This window comes from Crinia signifera, chromosome 4 (genome assembly GCF_055691185.1).
Source record: "Crinia signifera chromosome 4, ASM5569118v1, whole genome shotgun sequence".
Taxonomy (NCBI): Eukaryota; Metazoa; Chordata; class Amphibia; order Anura; family Myobatrachidae; genus Crinia; species Crinia signifera.
This window is the reverse complement of record NC_139220.1, coordinates 274,344,510-274,362,786: the sequence shown is the minus strand read 5'-3', so window position 1 is coordinate 274,362,786 and position 18,277 is coordinate 274,344,510. Positions and strand designations below refer to the sequence as shown.

Genomic DNA, 18,277 nt, shown 5'->3' with positions numbered 1-18,277 from the left:
AGCTACAGATTTATTGGCAGATATGGTTGGTTGGAACAAAATCCTGGTAATGGATGAGAGCAAATGACAGTTGACCATTTGCTTTGAAATGCTGGAAAACTGCCAAACTCTCATTCAGATACTACCAGGTTTTTGTTCCAACCAGCCAGATCGGACAATAAATCTGTAGATGTATGGCCAGCTTAAAATGTAAATTCACTAAGATGGGAGCTCTTTTGAAGATGGGATGTTTCCCATAGCAACCAATCAGATTCTACTACTTATTTATTTAGCACCTTCTAGAAGATAATAGATAGAATCTTATTGGTTGCCCATAGCAACATCCCATCTGAAACAGAAATCCCATTTTAGTAAATTCCCCCCTAAATAGCAGGAACTGACATTAGATGGCACATTCCAGATCTTTTATTTAGAACAATGGTTCTCAAACGTCCTCAGGTTTCTCATGCAATCCATACTGGGGCTGATTGACACAATAACAATACAGTATGTGTGCAATGGTCAGTTTTTTCCCTCCAGCACATGTGTACTGTGATACTGTACTTCTCAAAAGTATGACAGAGTTTTAGGGTTCTCCCTACCTCCTGTAGGTGAGAAATTGTCTTTCTAGCCTCCAGACACACTGGAACCTGACACCTGACTGCTGTACCGTACTGGACTGTCTGACTGCTGCAGGTCAGGACTGCAGTGGCTGGACTCTCTCTAAACATATTACATTTGCCCCACCTGCAGTGTACATGCATTTGCCCATTTTGAGAACAAATTTGTCCTGCAATATGGTCTGAATTAGGCACAATAACCCCATACAGTAACAGAGCATCACAGCGACTACCATACTATACAGAAAGCAACAGAGTGACCACCATATACCACAGAGAGCATGAGTGACTGCCATATAATGCAGAGAATATGACAGTAATTGCTATATAAGCAGCCAACATCACAGTGCCCACCATATAATGCCTTCCTCATCACAGTAACTGCCATATAAAACATATAAAACAGAGAACATTACAGAGAATATTACAGTTGCCACCATACAATGCACAGAACATGACAATAATCAGGAGATAATTCAGAAAGAATTGTAGTGACCTCCATGCAATGTAGACAACATCACAGTGACGGCAATATAACACAGACAGCAATGATGTTACTGCTATATAAAACATAGACCATCAGTGATCCACATACAGTATAACACTGATAATATAAATACATCCCTCACAGACACACATACACATACTATTAATATACCACATCCACCACAGCCAATATTAAACTTAGATATATGTGGGTGCAGATTGCTGGAAACAGAACCCACCCAAACTTAAGGGTCCCGAGCAGATACGAGTATCAGCATGGAACTTCCTATACTGGGCTCGGATTTGGAAACAAGGACAAACACATCGATCATGGTGTTGGATCTACGTTTTTTTACTCTGGTAGGACCTGTCTCAGTTCTGCCTGTCAGATCCAATCACCAGCCTCTACTATGGCAACAGGCCGCAGATTTGATCCGACCCAGAAGTGTATTAGTGAGAGGGAAAAAAAGCGCTGATCTGTCACTGCCCTCCACTAGCTGCTTCAACCTCTGCACCACAGGGGAGAAGGGAGCAAATGCCACCTACTATGGGGCCCGTGTGCCCTAGGAGGGCTGCCACTGCGTCTAAGATGCTGTTCAAAGAGTGCTCCCTTTTGCTGTGTTCCTCTAAGCTCCAATCTCCCCTCCTCTAAGATGCAGCTTAGAGAGTACCCCACTTACACTGTGCCCCATGACTATCACCCCCTTACCCTGTGGCCCCTGAGCATCTCCCCTTACACTGTGCCTCCTAACTTTCTTTCCCGTACCCTGTGCTCCCTTCAAATCTTTATTTTCCCTGTGCCCCCTAAGCAACACCACTTACTCTAGGTCTCCCTAAGCTACCCTCCTCCATCCTGCGCCCCTTGAGTGTTCCCCTAAGCCCCGCGCCACCTTGTGCATCCCCCCAAACATGTGCCCCCTGATCTTTCTCTTCCACCCTGATCTTCCACTCTTATCACCCCAAAAAACAGGCCCACATATCAAGACTTTTTAGCATAAAAAAAAATAAAAAATACAAAGATCCAAAACTAAAATGCCCGAGGATGGTTTTACCAAATTAGAACCAAAAACCAAAACATGAAATTAATATCTGATCCAAAACCAAAACACGGTGGTTGGTACACATGTATAATTAAGACACCCCATCCCAGGTAAAAAAAAGACACCCCAACCCAATGCATAAAATATACCACCACCTAGATAACATTAAATATTTTTGCACCTCCATTGACTCTTACCTGTCCAGAAGAAGGACTTGTCTGCTCCTTGTGGATTTCCAGGGTAAAAGAAAAGAAATCAGAAACAAGCTAGACTGGTGAGTAGGGGGCAGAGAATAAGGGTCAGGGGGCAAGGTCTAAGGCAGGGAGAGGAAAGAGGATTAGACAGACAGGGACAAGGATATAAAGGGCAGGACAGGAGGGAGTAAAATAATAAAGTCTAGAACATTGGTTTTCAAACTTGGCCCTCGGGAACCCACACAGTTAAATTTTCCATTGTTCCTAGCTGGGCACATGTGTTTGTCCAATGTCACATTTCAAAGATCCTCAGGTGACCTGGGAAACATGAACTGTGTGGGGATCTGAGGACAGTGTTTGAGAACCACTGTTCTAGACACATTGACAGACAAGGTTAGAGGAAAGGAGGGGTGAAGACTTGGATGACTATGAAGTCTTGGAGGGAGATATAGTGTACCAGCCAATCAGCTCCTAATTTTAATTTTTCAAACACAGCCTGTAACATAGCAGTCAAGAGATGATTGGCTGGAATTTTATCTCCATTCATGGCTTAATAAATAAACCCGCTTTATGTTTCAAGCAGGAAATGAACAAGTACCTGCCTGGGCATCCTCAGTGCAGGCTGCTGGTTGAGAGTAGGAAGAAACCAGCTGCCACTAACTAAACAGTTTACCAGCAGGCCTGCCCCCCCTCCATTACCCATGGATGCAGGCATAAAATACTGTACATCCAGTTTAAAATTCAGGTGCGGGTTGCAGGATCTGTCACTATGCCTGTGAGGTTCAGTGTTAGTCTGAGACCCTACTTTAAAATACACTGAGGAGACTTTTATGGGTTGTATAAAATTGTCTAATCTGTGTCACTTTCTTACACTGACCATGCTCCACGCTAAATAACAATGCAGCTCAAAAGCATTAGACAAAAAAATGTCCTATCAAACAGGCCAATTATAAGCGTGCCAAGAGATTTTGAAGTGTCCGAGCAAATAATTAGCGAAGGCCTGCTCTTTCCTTTGCAGAACAAGAGGGGTGTTAATTAATGTCTTCTGTGGAAGCCTCAACCAGCACAGCTCTGGGTTTTAATGCAGAGAATCAAACGCAGGAACAGACTCCTGCGCTGGCTGGAACATCACAAGTGCCTGTGTGTTCAGAGACTTTGATCTTTAAGATATTATTAAGGCTTCTAATGATAACCTTTCAAGCTTTGTGCAACAGGAGCAAGTCTCAGAAATGTTATTTTGGGGGGGACAAAGACATCTCGCCTTAGCTCTAGCACATTTTTTTGTCCAAGAGTAATTAGGCGTAATAATTCAAATCTGCCTTATTTCTTCCAGAAGCTTGGGAAAGGCAGTTTTCAAAGTCACAAGCTCAGAGAATTGAGGCTTGCTTAAAGAACATAAGTGATTTTTCCTTTAGCCAAAAATAAAACCAGGGTTTCGTATAAACATTGGAAAATAATTGATCTTTATTTTTTTTAAGATTGTAACATTTTCAATAAACAAAAAATGTTCAAAGCATTAAAATGCCACCGCCGTACACTGCTCTGTAAGTGATTACCACTACGGTATGTGCAGGCGACATATTATACAATTTAACCATTTGAGTGCCAACATCTCTGTCAGAGATGCCCAAAATATTCGCTCAATATGCCAGCGTCGCTGGCATATTGTTGTGTACAAAATGTTGTGTACAAAAAAGATTATATTTCCTATATAAGGCAATCATTACATGTCATTATGATGAATAAAAATGTTTTCTTGGCAATTTTCACACTTAATTTGGCAAATTCCCTTTGTACTCCAGGTGCAACCATTGGTGAACTATACTTCCCATGATGATGTGCTAGTTAGGTCAGTATTATGCAAATAAACACTTTATCAGGCTTGCCTTAGTATGGACAGAAAGCTAATTAAACATATTACTCTTTTTGCAAGCTTTGTTATCAGACAAGGGGAAGATCCTGTGTGTGATATAAGCAGGGCTGCCGAGAGGGAGGGGTGGCGGGTACATTTTACCCAGTCCCGGGCCTGTCAGGGGGGCCCGGGTCTGGAGACACACAGCCATACACTTTAAAAAAAAAAAAAAGTAGGCAGCGGTGCAGCGGCCAGTGGGAGCGCTGGCGGGAGGAAGGGGGCGTGTCCGGGGAGACCAGGTCAGCAGCAGTGGCAGGGGTTTATATTCTGCTGCAGTCTGCAGTCAATGACAGAGGACAGCGTCCACCGCTGCAGAGCTTCTGCAGAGAAACTCATGAGATGATGATTTCATCATATAAATATATATATACTGTATGTACATACATACATAATACTTATGACCCAGCTGCTGGGAGGCATGCCATGCTCCTGTGAGTGGGTTCTTCTCATGTGCTAAACATGCCCGTGACCTGCTGTGGTCACCCCCCCATGGGGGCACTGGGAAGTTGTTGTACCGGTGCCCAGGATTTCTCTTGGCAGCCCTGGTGATAAGCCAGACTCCATAGCATTGCATTTTCTCAGTGGATGTGTACTGGTCCATGGCTGGGCCCCTAGGTTTTCAGGAATTTTGGGCACCCTTCGGTATGTCAGTCTTTCACCCCTCCACAGCTGATGTTTGGGAAGCAGAGCTTATGCCATCATGTACTGTACACTTTCTCCATTCACACGGACATCGATACCCATTTGAAATAAAGTCTGCTAACCTCTTTTGTGACAGTGCAATGGTTAGCATTACTGCCTCGTAGCACTGGGGTTATGGGTTTGATTCCCACCATGGCCCCAACTGTGTGGAGTTTGTGTATGGTACTGTACATGTGGGTTTCCTTTCACAATCCAAAAATATTCTGGTACTGTAGGTTAGTTGGTTTACATATTCTCTGTAAATGAGAATCGCGGTAAGGGGGGGTTGTGGGGGTCCGCGAATTGCGGGAGAGGGGGTTGAGGGGGGTGCCGTGAATCGCCTGCGGGGGGGGGGGGGGGGGCGTGAATCGCCATCAGACATGCTTACGATTATGTACCTTCCTGTCAATATATTAAAGCCAATGTGGGTTACTTTACTGTGCCACTTACCTACTCTATGGTAGCAAATAAGATCTATAGAGAGATAGATATGAGCAACACGGTAACCAGGTAAATAAGATTTGGGTATATGTGTAAACTTCCTAAAATATCAGTTTGAAATCACACCCACTGTAATATTCCAACACCACCTTCGGGGAATCCAGCCTTCCAGGCAGATTTCTTTTATACGCATTGCTGATGGATACAAAGATCTTCCTAAGTCTGTGCGTGGGTGCGTGTAACAGTGCATCGCCATACCCCTTAGCAAAACCTAGGGTAGAGAATAGCCACTCAGAAGAAGAGAAGAGTGCAGGAGCTGGAGCAGTAATGCAGGTTTCTGTGACCTACTGTAGACAGGAAGACCATTGTTGGGTCACCTTCAACTGTGGACTTCAGCTTCAGCAGCCACACCCAGTGATTCTACCACTGGGTCTATGCATTGAATATAGTTGTATATGCACAACAAGTCTGCTCGGTGCATGGAACTAATTAACCAACCCTGTTGTAGGAGCTTGGCAGGGGCCCAAGCAACTTGTTGAAGGGGACACATTTTGCAGCTTGCGTTGCTCCACATAGTGTTTTACACAATTTGTAGGTCAAGAGACAAATCAAGATGTGCAGATTTGCAGGTCGGTTACATGATTCTAGGTAGCAGATACTGTGTATAGAAAAGGTATAAGAAAATAAGATAAAATAGAATAAACTCTATGTGGATTTAATAAAGCAGAATTTAGTGACCCCTAACACCAGAAAGTGTGTACGCTTTAAGCCCGAATTGTAGTTGGATGCATTTGCGCATGAATTTGTATTGCAATTTTACCTGATTTAAGCTGTTTTTTTTTTATTTATTATTACTATACATTTTTACCATTGACTATCGATTTATTTGAAATCAATTTTAAAGAACCAAAAAACTAATATGAACCAAAACACAAGGGGTGACATTCTATGGAATGCGATTTGCCTTTTTTTGCGTTAATTAGACAGCAAAATGGCGATATCGCATTTTTCCTTAAAATCGCAAATTTAATGGGATGCGCTAAGGGACTGAAATCGCATATTATGTGCGTTAAGGTATGCGGACTAAAAGTGCGACATTAATTCGCATTTTTATCGCATCCAGATGTTTTCGTACAGAACAGTATACAACTCGCTTATTTAATGCAATGCACATTTGCAAATCGCATTTTTTAGGTGTCTAATTAACGCACATATTTCAGACCAGGTTCTGTTTGGCGAAGTAGCCAGAACCCTGCACAGATCGCAATGTTCTGTGCAGGGTTCTGGTGTTAAAAATAAAAAAAACGGTTAAAATAACAAAAAAACGAGCGCGGGGTCCCCCGCCCGAGCATAACCAGCCCCGGACTCACTGAGCCGGTGCTGGTGACATAAAATCAGGGTCCCCGACAAATCGGGGTCCCCTTGATTTCATGAAACCATCACCAGGCTCAAGGTCCGGCGCTAGTTCCCAAAATACGGGGGACAAAATGACTAGGGGTCCCCCGTATTTTAAGAACCAGCACCGGACACAACCAGCCAGCGGGGTAATGCCACAGCCGGGGGAAACTTATTATATAAGCTCCCGCGGCCAAATCATTAACCCCCTGGCTGGTCAGCATGGGCAGGGGTCCTGGGGAAGTGGGGACCCCCCCAATGAAGGTGTCCCCCCCCTCCAGGACTTACCAGCCCATGCTGATAGTCCGGGGCTGTCCCCGATGCCCCTGGGCGGTGGGCATCGGGCAGATGGATTGTGTAAAAAAAAGAATAAAAACTATTGTTTTTTTACTGGCGAACTATGAGTCCCAGCAAGCCTACCCCGCATGCTGGGACTTGGAGAACCACAAGTCCCAGCATGCGGGGCATTAAAGGGCACTTGTAGTTCAACAGTAGAAAAAATAGTTAACAAAAACACACTGACACACTGTAAAATAAAAGTTTAATACACACATAACACACACACACTGATACTTACCTACCTTGAGCCCGTAGGTCGGTCCCTGGATCCTGGGTCCGGGCTCCGGGGCTCCAGGGAAGAAGAGTCCGGTTCCGGGGCCTGCTTTGCCAAGTGCCAGCTTATATAATAAGTTTCCCCCGGCTGTGGCATTACCCCGCTGGCTGGTTGTGTCCGGTGCTGGTTCTTAAAATACGGGGGACCCCTAGTCATTTTGTCCCCCGTATTTTGGGAACCAGCGCCGGACCTTGAGCCTGGTGCTGGTTTCATGAAATCAAGGGGACCCCGATTTGTCGGGGACCCTGATTTTATGTCACCAGCACCGGTTCAGTGAGTCCGGGGCTGGTTATACTCGGGCGGGGGACCCCGTGCGCGTTTTTTTTTTTTTTTACTTTGCGCTTTCCTGCAAATGTGCGATTTTCAGACATGAAAATCGCACATTTTCAGGACTAAAGACAGCGCACCAATTCGCCGCAAATCGCACCACTTCGCACTTTTCAGGCTCCAATGCGCATCACATTAAATATGCGAATTTTGCCTGAAAAGTGCGATTTGAAAAAGGGCGATTTGCGGCGATGTGGTGCGCACAAAAAACATGCGCATTTATCTCATCCCATAGAATGTCACCCAAGAGGTGGTTTTGCCAAAACAAAAGTATGATGATGATGATGATGATGATGAATTAGAACCAAAACAGATCTAAATACATGAAACAGCATTATCTGTGGTTAACACTTATACCCTTGGTACCAGAGGTCTAATACACCTTCTGTTCTATCTAATAATTGGAGTTGTAGATGTACAGTACAGTACAGTACAGGACAATAAGCTTATTTGGCAACAGGGTATATCAACCAATCAGATTCTGCCTATCATTTCTATATTGCATGCTACGAAACTATAGACAGAATCTGATTGATTTCTATAGACAACATCACCTTTTTTCATTTTTACAAGCTTTAGTAGATTTACTTCTAATAATCCTTGGCCATAATGTGGTTTAATAATCCAAGATCTGTGCAGTTCTGTTTGCTAAACCTCTTTTACTGTACCTTGTATCTGGTCTAGGAAGGAAATTAATTTCCATCCTCTTCCTACATCATAAACCCCAGCATGCAGAGGGCAGTTATTTGTGAAACACAAATTGTCGGTAAGCAGATCCCGTGTACCGGTTTAGTGGTGCGTGTCACCCCCCTGCAGTGCTCGGCGGAACATTTAACCATCTTTCTTGCTCATCCCCCCAGGTGCTTATGATTTTTCCTCCGGGTTCTCTTGGCGTCTCTGTTTTGATCAGTGTCATTATTTAGCCACATTTCTATACATCTTGTTGTCATAAACAACACATGTCTTTCCCTATGTATCCTAAATCTTTTGCCAATGTGATTGCGCTGTGTCTCAGTTTACAATGACTATTAATTCATCATGTTGGTTTCCCATATCTCTGTCTCTCGCTATCTGTCTAATGTATTTCTCCCTCCATCAGTACTAAATCCTACGTAACAATGCCGAGGAAGGTGAACGTGTGATTCATCTGCAGCTCGGCACAGATACTCCAGAGGGAAGTAGTTTCATTTGTATTGCAACAAGCCCACGCAACCAAAATGCATGATTTGACGTATCGGCTTGACGGAGGTCTCTGTTCCAGGACGATTACAGTCCTAGAATTACTTCTGTATCTTCTGATTCATTCCTGCTGTTGCCAAACTATAATCCCAGTGACCTTCAGTAAGAAGAGAATCATGGGATTTGTAGTTCGATAATAGCTATTGAGTCACAAATTACAGGAATACCTGTCAATTGTCCCTGATTTCCATAAATGCCCTTGTCGATTCTTCCCCTGAATAGGATTTTGTTTATAATACAGTATGAGCAGCTGCTGAATATCAATTGTGTGTTCTGTGCACATTTACAGCCTCAGCTCTCATTGTACTGTACATGCGTTATACACTTTAGTTTGAGTATTAGAAATGCAATAGATTTGTTTGAAGAATGATCACACTTTGCAGGGCCATCTTTACCTTCGGTTTTATTTCATTGTACAAATGTATGCTGTTCTCCCATCCTTCGCTCTGCTATATGGTGTGACACGTGACATTGGGAGATACATACTCTCTTGCACCCACCTGGTGAGGCTATGGCGCCGACTTTTGAGCGTGTCTCCTGCAAACAATAGACACCTCTGAGGTAAATACAGCCAGCACCCTCAACATGGCAACCGGGAGAAGATGCTGCGGCTCGGTCATCAGCGTGTTGTCATAGCAACACCATCACCGCAGCCTGGGAAACCTCAGGTGCCTGATACAGGGTGAAGTGAGCTGGGTCTTGACCGCTGAGTAGGGGTTAAAGTGAGGGGTGACGGGGTAGAACTGAGTTCCACCACCTCTAATGGTAGGGGGAACTAAGTTCCACCTCTAACACATCCCTGAACAGTAATTCCAACAGAAAAGCCTGTCCCAGCGGCTTCTTCTTCTTCAGCACAGCCTATATGATGTCATGCCATCACTGCTGCTGACTTGAAGAAGAGCCACTTAGAGGAGCAGGCTCTTTGCTTGCTGAAGGCAGGGTGAGAGGGGGCTGGAGAGACTCAGTGGTGGGGAAGTTCTGGAGGGACACATGGCATGGAGCTGCTGAGGGACATGGACAACAAGCTACTAGAGCGAGAGAGACAGATGTGTATAAGAAGCACATCTTTGGACATTATGTGTATAAGGGGCACTACTTTGTGATTTAATATGAATCAAGGGCACTACATGTGGTGTAATGTGTATATGATTGAGGTACAGTGTGTTTTAATTTTAATTGGAGTTATTGTGTGACCACACCCTTCCTTGTGGGACCATTATCCCTTTATAAGCGGGGTGGGGGGCGGTGTTAGGGTAAAAGAGTTCCGTAACCTCTTCAGGACCACTTTAAGCCCTGCTGCTGAGCTCAGGGAGAGATGGGAACTGAGAATAGGGAACAAGTAACCCTTATGCTAAGACCGGGACCCAGAGAGCTGGAACCTGAGACCGGGAGCCAGGGAGCCAGAGCTTGTACGACAGGACTCAGCACAGGACTGAGTTGAGCGGCGGGAGGTGAAGAGCACCACTGCGGCGGATGTCCCACTAGGTCCAGCACGCGGGTTGCGTGACCCGCTAGCCCTCCTAGCTACGGCCCTGGGGAGGGAGACATTGGGATACATTCAGACCCACCTCACTGCTGTTGTTTCTATAAAGCCATCTATTTGCAAGCCATAGGATCCATATTTCCAGTGATTTTTTGAGGGGAAATAGTATCATCTATCATTTTTTGTTAGTAGTTATCATTTATTTATAAAGCACAGAACTATTCTACATTGCAGCATAGTGTGAACATAGCTTAAAAACATATGGTAGCTTCAAGCTGATAGAATGATCACAACCCTTTTGAAGAGCTTACAATCTAAAACCCGTCGTCTGCTGATTTCCTCTCACACTGACAATGTTAAGTGAGGTCTATGTATAGAAAGCACATGGCGGTTGCATCGCTGTGCTTCATGGTACCACTTCCTGTTTCCAGGACGTGAGCCAAGATGGAAGATCCAGATAGCTAGAAGACTGTAGCCCTAGGATTCCGATTGCTGTTTCAACTGTTATTAATTAACAATTTGCTAATTAGTTTCACCATGATGAGCACCAAACCGCTGACTAATTAAAGTGCATTTGAGTAAAAGCAGATGGTTCTCCCTGCTTATGCGCGCTGTTTCAGAAGGACAAAAAACTATTTAAAACATTTAGGAAGAACTTTGAGGGTAGGAATGCACCGTATTTTTGGGGTGTCCTGCAGTTTAAGTGATGGAATTTTACCAAGGGACGCAGTGCTGGGCAGCAGAAATGCATAAACGCTGTCATGGGAAACAATATGGCAGAAAACGTATACACAACAAACAGGGGGTGGGGACAGAGAAATGCTCAGGCCGTAGAGACCAGAAGTGTGTCTCAGCTTCTTGCTTAGGCCTATAAGGGGAAATTCATCAAACCATTTGGATTTTAGCTATACTTTGTACATTCAGGCAACATCTCCACCTGCCCTCTTTCAGCAGTATGTGGCAACTTGGCAGCACAGATGACCTAGCACAACTGTCTCACAGCACTGAGCTATTGATTAGTACCAAGGTCCGATCTGTGTGAATTTGGTATATTTTCTCATGTTTTTGTGGGATTCCTCCGTGTTCTCTGATTTCCTTTCACAATCCAAAAACATACCGGGAGATTAACTGATTTCTGACACAATAATTGTTGAAAGTGTATATGTGCGTGTACATACCGTACATGTGGTAAGGAGTATAGGGACAATTGTATTAAGCCTTAACAAGTGATGATGGAGAGTGATAAAGGACCAGCCAATCAGCTCCTAACTGTCATGTTACAGGTGGCGTTTGAGGAGTGTCAGTTATGAATCTTCACTTTATCACTTTTAGCCCATAGATTGTAAACTCTACTGGGGCAGGGACTGATGTCAATGACTGAATTCTTCTCTGTAAAGAGCTGCAGAATATGTATGCTCTATATAAATAGCTGTTCAATAAACAATATATCTAAGTGCATATTCCATGACCAATCAGTTCACTCTTACTCCGCATAAAAGGCAGATGGCAGGAAATTAATTTATGGGGTTTTTATATAATAAAAAATAATGCTACCAAAATATCAGCGCAGCTTCACCACTGTCTAAACTGTTCTGACAAATAACGGGAAATGTTTCAAAAATTGGAGAGATATCATGTAGAGAGATAAAATGGGAAATTTACTAAAGGAAATTTGTAAAAAATAGGTGTATGTGTATCCAGAAATACACTTATTTTTGACATTTACTATCCCGAAAATACGGCAATTCGTATTCGTATTGATAGCACATCAATACGAATACAAATTGCCATATTTTCGGGATAGTAAATGTCAAAAATAAGAGTTTTTCTGGATACACATACACCTATTTTTTACAAATTTCCTTTAGTAAATTTCCCCCAAAGTGCCAACCAATCAGCTCCTGGTTGTCTTTTTTTCCAACACAGATGGCAAAAATGATTGTTAGAAGCTGATTGGTTGGTATTTCTTAGAAAGGTTTGCCCCCATGATGTTACCGTGCGAATGGGCCCCCTCACAGAAATGGGCTCATGATAAAATAAGAATCATCCTATGGGGCAGATGTACTAAGCTTGAAAAGTGATAAAATGGAGAGTGATTTACCACCAGACAATCAGATCCTCTCTGTCATGTTACAGGCTGTGTTTGAAAAATGACTGGAAGGATCTTATAGGTTGGTGTTTTCTCACTCTCCATTTTATCACTTTTCAAGCTTAGTACATCTCGCCCTTTATCTGTAGCTCACTTTGGACCTGATTCAGACAGGCGTATAATCGCTTCCTAGCGACAGGTAAATGCCTCCTCGCCAAACGAATCCTTGCATCTGCGTGCGGCCGCACGAAGGAAGAATTATTTGATGATCAATCCCCATCAAATGATTTTTCCTCCGTTCGTAATGAAAAGTAAGTCAGAATGCTGTTCTCTGTTCACTCCCGGGGTTTGCACATGCTCATACTGTATTTGCGCATGCCCAAGGCGCAAACCCGGACCACGCTGCAAACGTGGCTGAATCGGCCCCTTTGTCCCAGGTGAAGCTGCCACTTGGAATAACAACGTCACACAGTATAAGAGCATAAGGGAGGCTGCAGAATGTCTGAGCCAGACTGCAGTATATTCACAATGCAACGAAGCTTGCAGAGCTGGAGAAATCACATGTCGCTGATTGTAAATGGGAAAGCACATTATGCAGATCACATCGACAACCGCAGGAGAAATTGAGAATTTTTTTTTTGTTTCCAGTAACAGAACAAATCTGCTATCCCCAGTTATGCTGCAGTCACAGTGTAAATACATTACTGCTGTCTTGTCCTGCGCTTGCCGAATATGATAATGATAGTACAACACAAGACACGATGCTTGGATTCAACAATAGTATTACAGGGCTGCAATGTACAAAAAACAAGTTAATACCCGAATGTACTTACAAATTGTATATTTGTAAACATTGTGGGTTTTTTTGGACATGATTTCCATCCTTAGTTATACTGTATATCAACCATATAAACTATTATTATACAACATTTGCATAGGCAACTCCTAAGGCCTGAAACCGAGCCGGACAGAGTCACTGCCACCCATGTGTGTTTTAAGCCACTCCCCTGTTACCTCCCAATCAATGCACAGGATAGTCCCTTTCAGTTCTGCTAATGTACATTCATAGCATACTTGATGTGGCCCTCCCAGACCCCGGCAAGGTGGGCGAGTCTCCCACATGCTCACTGGATTTTTTGGAAAATGGGCAAAACCATGTGCACTTCTGGCGGGGCAGATGTAACATGTGCAGAGAGTGTTAGATTTGTGTGAGTTATTTTGTTTCTGTGCAGGGCAGTGGTCGAAGTGGGGCGGTATGGGACGGTATGCCATACCGCCACTTTCATATGGGGGTTAAAAAAAAAAAAGGAAGCCTGGCAGCCGCATATCTTTCCTGAGCGGCCCGGCCAATGACTGATCGGAGAAAGCAGGCGCCGGGGGTGGGGTGGATGTGCAGTTAGGTTACTGCCCGCCACTAGCTAGAAACAATTTCTCTGAATACCTGCTGCTCCCTCCCTCCTTCTTCAGCACAGCCGCGCAGCTCACCCGCAGTGACAGCGGAGTGAGCCAGGTCCCCAGCGTGGAGGTCAGCAGGGTGACCCAGATGACCTCCGTGCCGGGGACCCGGCTCACTCCGCTGTCACTGCGGCTGAGCTGCGCGGCTGTGCTGAAGAAGGAGGGAGGGAGCAGCAGGTATTCAGAGAAATTGTTTCTGCTGGCCTGAAGGGTGACCCGGATGACCTCCGTGCCGGGGACCCGGTTCACTCCGCTGTCACTGTGGGTGAGCTGTGTGACTGTGCTGAAGAAGGAGGGAGCAGGTATTAAGTGAAATTGTTTCTTCTGGCCAAAGGCTTAGGGTGGGGGGCATAGGCGGAGACATCTCTGAAGCAGAGGAAGGAGAGCGGAGAGTGTGCGTCGGCGGGCTGATATGTCCTACACGCCGGGGGAGAGGTGAGCCGGCGGTGATGGAGACAGGGACCAGAGACACCCTCCCAGCCAGCGGCAGCCAAGTGACCGGAGGGGCAACTGAGTGCGGTGGTGCCTGCACTAGTTTGCCCTCTCTGGTGAACATCAGAGAACCGGAGTAGACCGCCCACGTATGTGCCCAGCTACTGAGGCAGCAGACGGCGAGGTGGGGAACGGCAGCATGACCCGGAGCGGGAGTTCGTGACGGGCAGGAGCCTGCAACTTGATGCAGCATCCAGGTATACCCCACCACGCAGTGCCCACTCGCCCACTCTCACCCCTGAACAGTGCCAGCAAGCCGCACACCCAGTAAGGCCACAGCAGTGCATTCCCCACACACCAAGACCCCAGCCTGGTGGTTATCAGTGTCAGCAGGACTCTGGTGAATCCCTCTTGTAGTTAGGGGCCCCATAACCCCCACCAGGAGTTCCAGGGAAGCGGGTAGTGTATCTGGACAAGAGGACACCCCATACAGGGAAGAGTAAAGCTGCCAGACACAAAGGCATTGCGGTGTGAGGCATATGTATAATGGAAATCACGTGTGTGGCATATGGATAATGGGCATCACGGTGTGTGACCTATGTATAATGGGCTCATTATACATATGCCACACACCGTGATGCCGATTATACATTTGCCACACACCGTGATGCCCAATATACATATGTCGCTCTCTTCTTGTCCCCGCTGTCACTCTCTCTGTGTTCCCGCTGTCACTCTCCCTGGGCCTTATTCTAGTTCACTCAGAGGCAAATTCCTTCTTAGCTGGACAAAGCCATGTGCACTGCAGGTGGGGCAGATGTAACATGTGCAGAGAGAATTACATTTGGGTGGGGTTTTTCTTCAAAGTGAGATCTATATTGCAGTGTAAAAATAAAGCAGTCAGTATTTTCCCTGCACAGAAACAATATAACTCACCCAAAGCTAAATCTCTCTGCACATGTTACATCTGCCCCCCTGCAGTGCACATGGTTTTGCTAAGCTAAGAAGGAATTTGCCTCAAAGAGTGAACTAGAATAAGGCCCCCTGTCCGTTTGTCCTTGCTGTCCTTGAATTTTGGCTCATACCACGTGGCACAATGTGTAAGGGGCACTAGTATTAGCTAGTATAAGGGGTCCTACTAGTGTGGTGTATAAGGGGTATGTGGTGTGGTACGCTACACTTAAAGACATGCCCCCTTTTCAGTGGCCACACCCCCTTTTTCCTGGAGTATAACTACATTTTTTATTTTTCCATACCCCCACTTTCAAATTTCCACTTCGAGCACTGCTGCAGGGTAAATACTGGCTGCATTATTTTTACACTGCAATTTAGATTTCAGTTTCAACACACCCCACCCAAATTTAACTGCCTCTGCACATTTTACATCTGCCCCACCTGCAGTGCACATAGATTTGCCCATTTTCCAAACAAATTTGTACTGCAATCAGATCCAAATAAGGGCCATAATGGCCAAACAACAGTGCTGCTTACACATAAAACCCACAGGAGTAGTGCCCGTTTATACACATAATGCCAACAGTAGTAGTGTCGCTTACATATAATGCTCCCAGTAGCAGCATTGCTTATACATAATGCCCACAGTAGTAGTGCCACTTATTCACATAACGCCCACAGTCGTAGCAATGCTTATATACATAATGCCCACATTATTAGTGCCACATACACACATAATGCCCACAGTTGTGGCACCACCTACTGTATACACATAACACCTTAATGCCCACAGTTGTAGAGCAGATTATATACAAAATACCTACAGTAGTAGTGCCATTTACACATAATGCCTACAGTAGTAGTGCCATTTACACATAATGCCTACAGTAGTAGTGCCATTTACACATAATACCTACAGTAGTAGTGCCATTTACACATGATGCCTACAGTAGTAGTGCCATTTACACATAATGCCTACAGTAGTAGTGCCATTTACACACAATGCCTACAGTAGTAGTGCCATTTACACATAATACCTACAGTAGTAGTGCCATTTACACATGATGCCTACAGTAGTAGTGCCATTTACACATAATGCCTACAGTAGTAGTGCCATTTACACATAATGCCTACAGTAGTAGTGCCATTTACACATAATGCCGACAGTAGTAGTGCCATTTACACATAATGCCGACAGTAGTAGTGCCATTTACACATAATGCCTACAGTAGTAGTGCCATTTCCAGATAATGCTTACAGTAGTAGTGCCATTTACACACAATGCCTACAGTAGTAGTGTGGCTTATATACATCATGTTCACGATAGTAGTGTTATTTACACATAATGCCCACAGTAGTTTTGCCACTTATACACATAATGCCCACTATATTAGTGCTACTTATACATATAATGCCCACAGTGGTAGTGCCGCCTAAACATATTCAGTGCTATAGTGGGAGATCTTAGTGACCTGTGCCAGAAAGTGCATTGGTGCGCCCCCCCCCCCCCCCTCACACACACACACACATTTAAAATAGGAACAGCACACATACGTTTTTTGTATCAACCACACACCCTTTATTTACCTCATGCCCCTGACTGCCCCTAACCCCTTATGCTTATAACCCCTTTCACATAATTCCTTCACATACATGTAAAACCTTTATTGTTCTCTCTCGCAGTAGTGGGAAAGAAGAAAGATTTTGGTCATTTACTGATCTCAGTAATGCTTCCTTATGATGGGTCATAATCGTAGGGCATTTATGCTGACCTTTGTTCTTGGCATACTACTGTCTAAAAACAAAATGTCCTGGATAACTTGTCCGCTTACAGTACCTCACCGGAGCCCTAGGCCTGACAAAGATATGTTCCGTCTTACAGGTCTATCGTGAATTTACAAAGAAAGTAAAGTAGAGAAGCGCTGTCTATGCATTTGGCAAGGGAGGGAGATGGGGTTCTAGGGGGATGTTTTTCATGTTCCGCATTATGTTTATGTTGCATCCAAGTTTAAATTACAAAAAAAAGCCTCCCTTTGAAATATTGAGAGGCTAATTGACAGTGAGAGCACTAATGAGGAAAAAAAATAAATGAATCTGCAAATGTTTCTGGGAAGGAAATAATTAGGACAGATGATGGTGTAAATCACAGGAGATAGGAACTATCCATTACCATTTCATGAAACTGTGACTGGGGGCTGTTTATAGCGTAACACAGGAGGCTGCGCATTGTGTTAACCCATTCTCTGCGCACAATGTAAACATCCATTTTATCTACTCCTTCTATACCTACCACAAATCATAGCATTTATCTGTTTGTTAAATATTTCATGTCCTTTATCTTACCCAGGTGTTGTATACGGTTGTAGTATGCTACTCCGACAGTCGGGATCCCAACAGTCATTGGTCCGACGTCGGGATTCCGACTGCCCGTAATCAGACAGCATGGTGAGTGCAAAAAAGCCCCTTGCGGGCTCGCTGCTCTCACCACGCTGCGAGACACCTATTCTATTCTCCCTCTATGGGGGTCGTGGACCCCCACGAGGGAAAATAGCAGGTGGCCGTCGGGCACCTGTCTGTCGGCGTTTTGACAGTCGGGATCCTGACGTCGGGTAAATGACTGTCGGGATCCCGACTGTCGGGAACCTGTCTGGCACCCGTTGTATACTGTGTAAAGCAGTAGTTACCAAAGTCAGTCCTCAAGGCACCCTAACAGTCCAGGGGTCAGATGCACTAAGCTTCAAAAGTGATAAAATGGAGAGTGATATACAACCAACCAATCAGCTCCTGTCTGACATTTTTCAAACACAGTATGGGACATGACAGGAAGGGGCTTATTGGCTGGCTGTTTATCACTCTCCTTTTTATTTCTTTTAGTGCATTTGGTCCCAGGTTTTAAACCATTGAGTGCCGACGTTGCTGTGAGAGTTCCTCAAAATA

The 18,277-nt window shown here is 44.7% G+C and overlaps 1 protein-coding gene across 6 annotated transcripts in view; it reads right to left on the bottom strand.

Annotated features, from left to right (window-relative positions):
* Nucleotides 1-18,277, bottom strand: part of LRRTM4 (leucine rich repeat transmembrane neuronal 4) — a 527,970-nt gene that overhangs the window by 118,112 nt on the left and 391,581 nt on the right. For 2 of the 6 annotated variants that reach the window (XM_083184575.1, XM_083184579.1), the window contains exon 3: nt 2,323-2,349. The exons of 2 other annotated variants lie outside the window; for them this stretch is intronic. In XM_083184575.1, the coding sequence (XP_083040701.1) occupies nt 2,323-2,349 (27 nt within the window). The remainder of the gene's footprint in view (nt 1-2,322; nt 2,350-18,277) is intronic. 2 more of the 6 variants (XM_083184576.1, XM_083184580.1) reach the window with 1 other exon arrangement.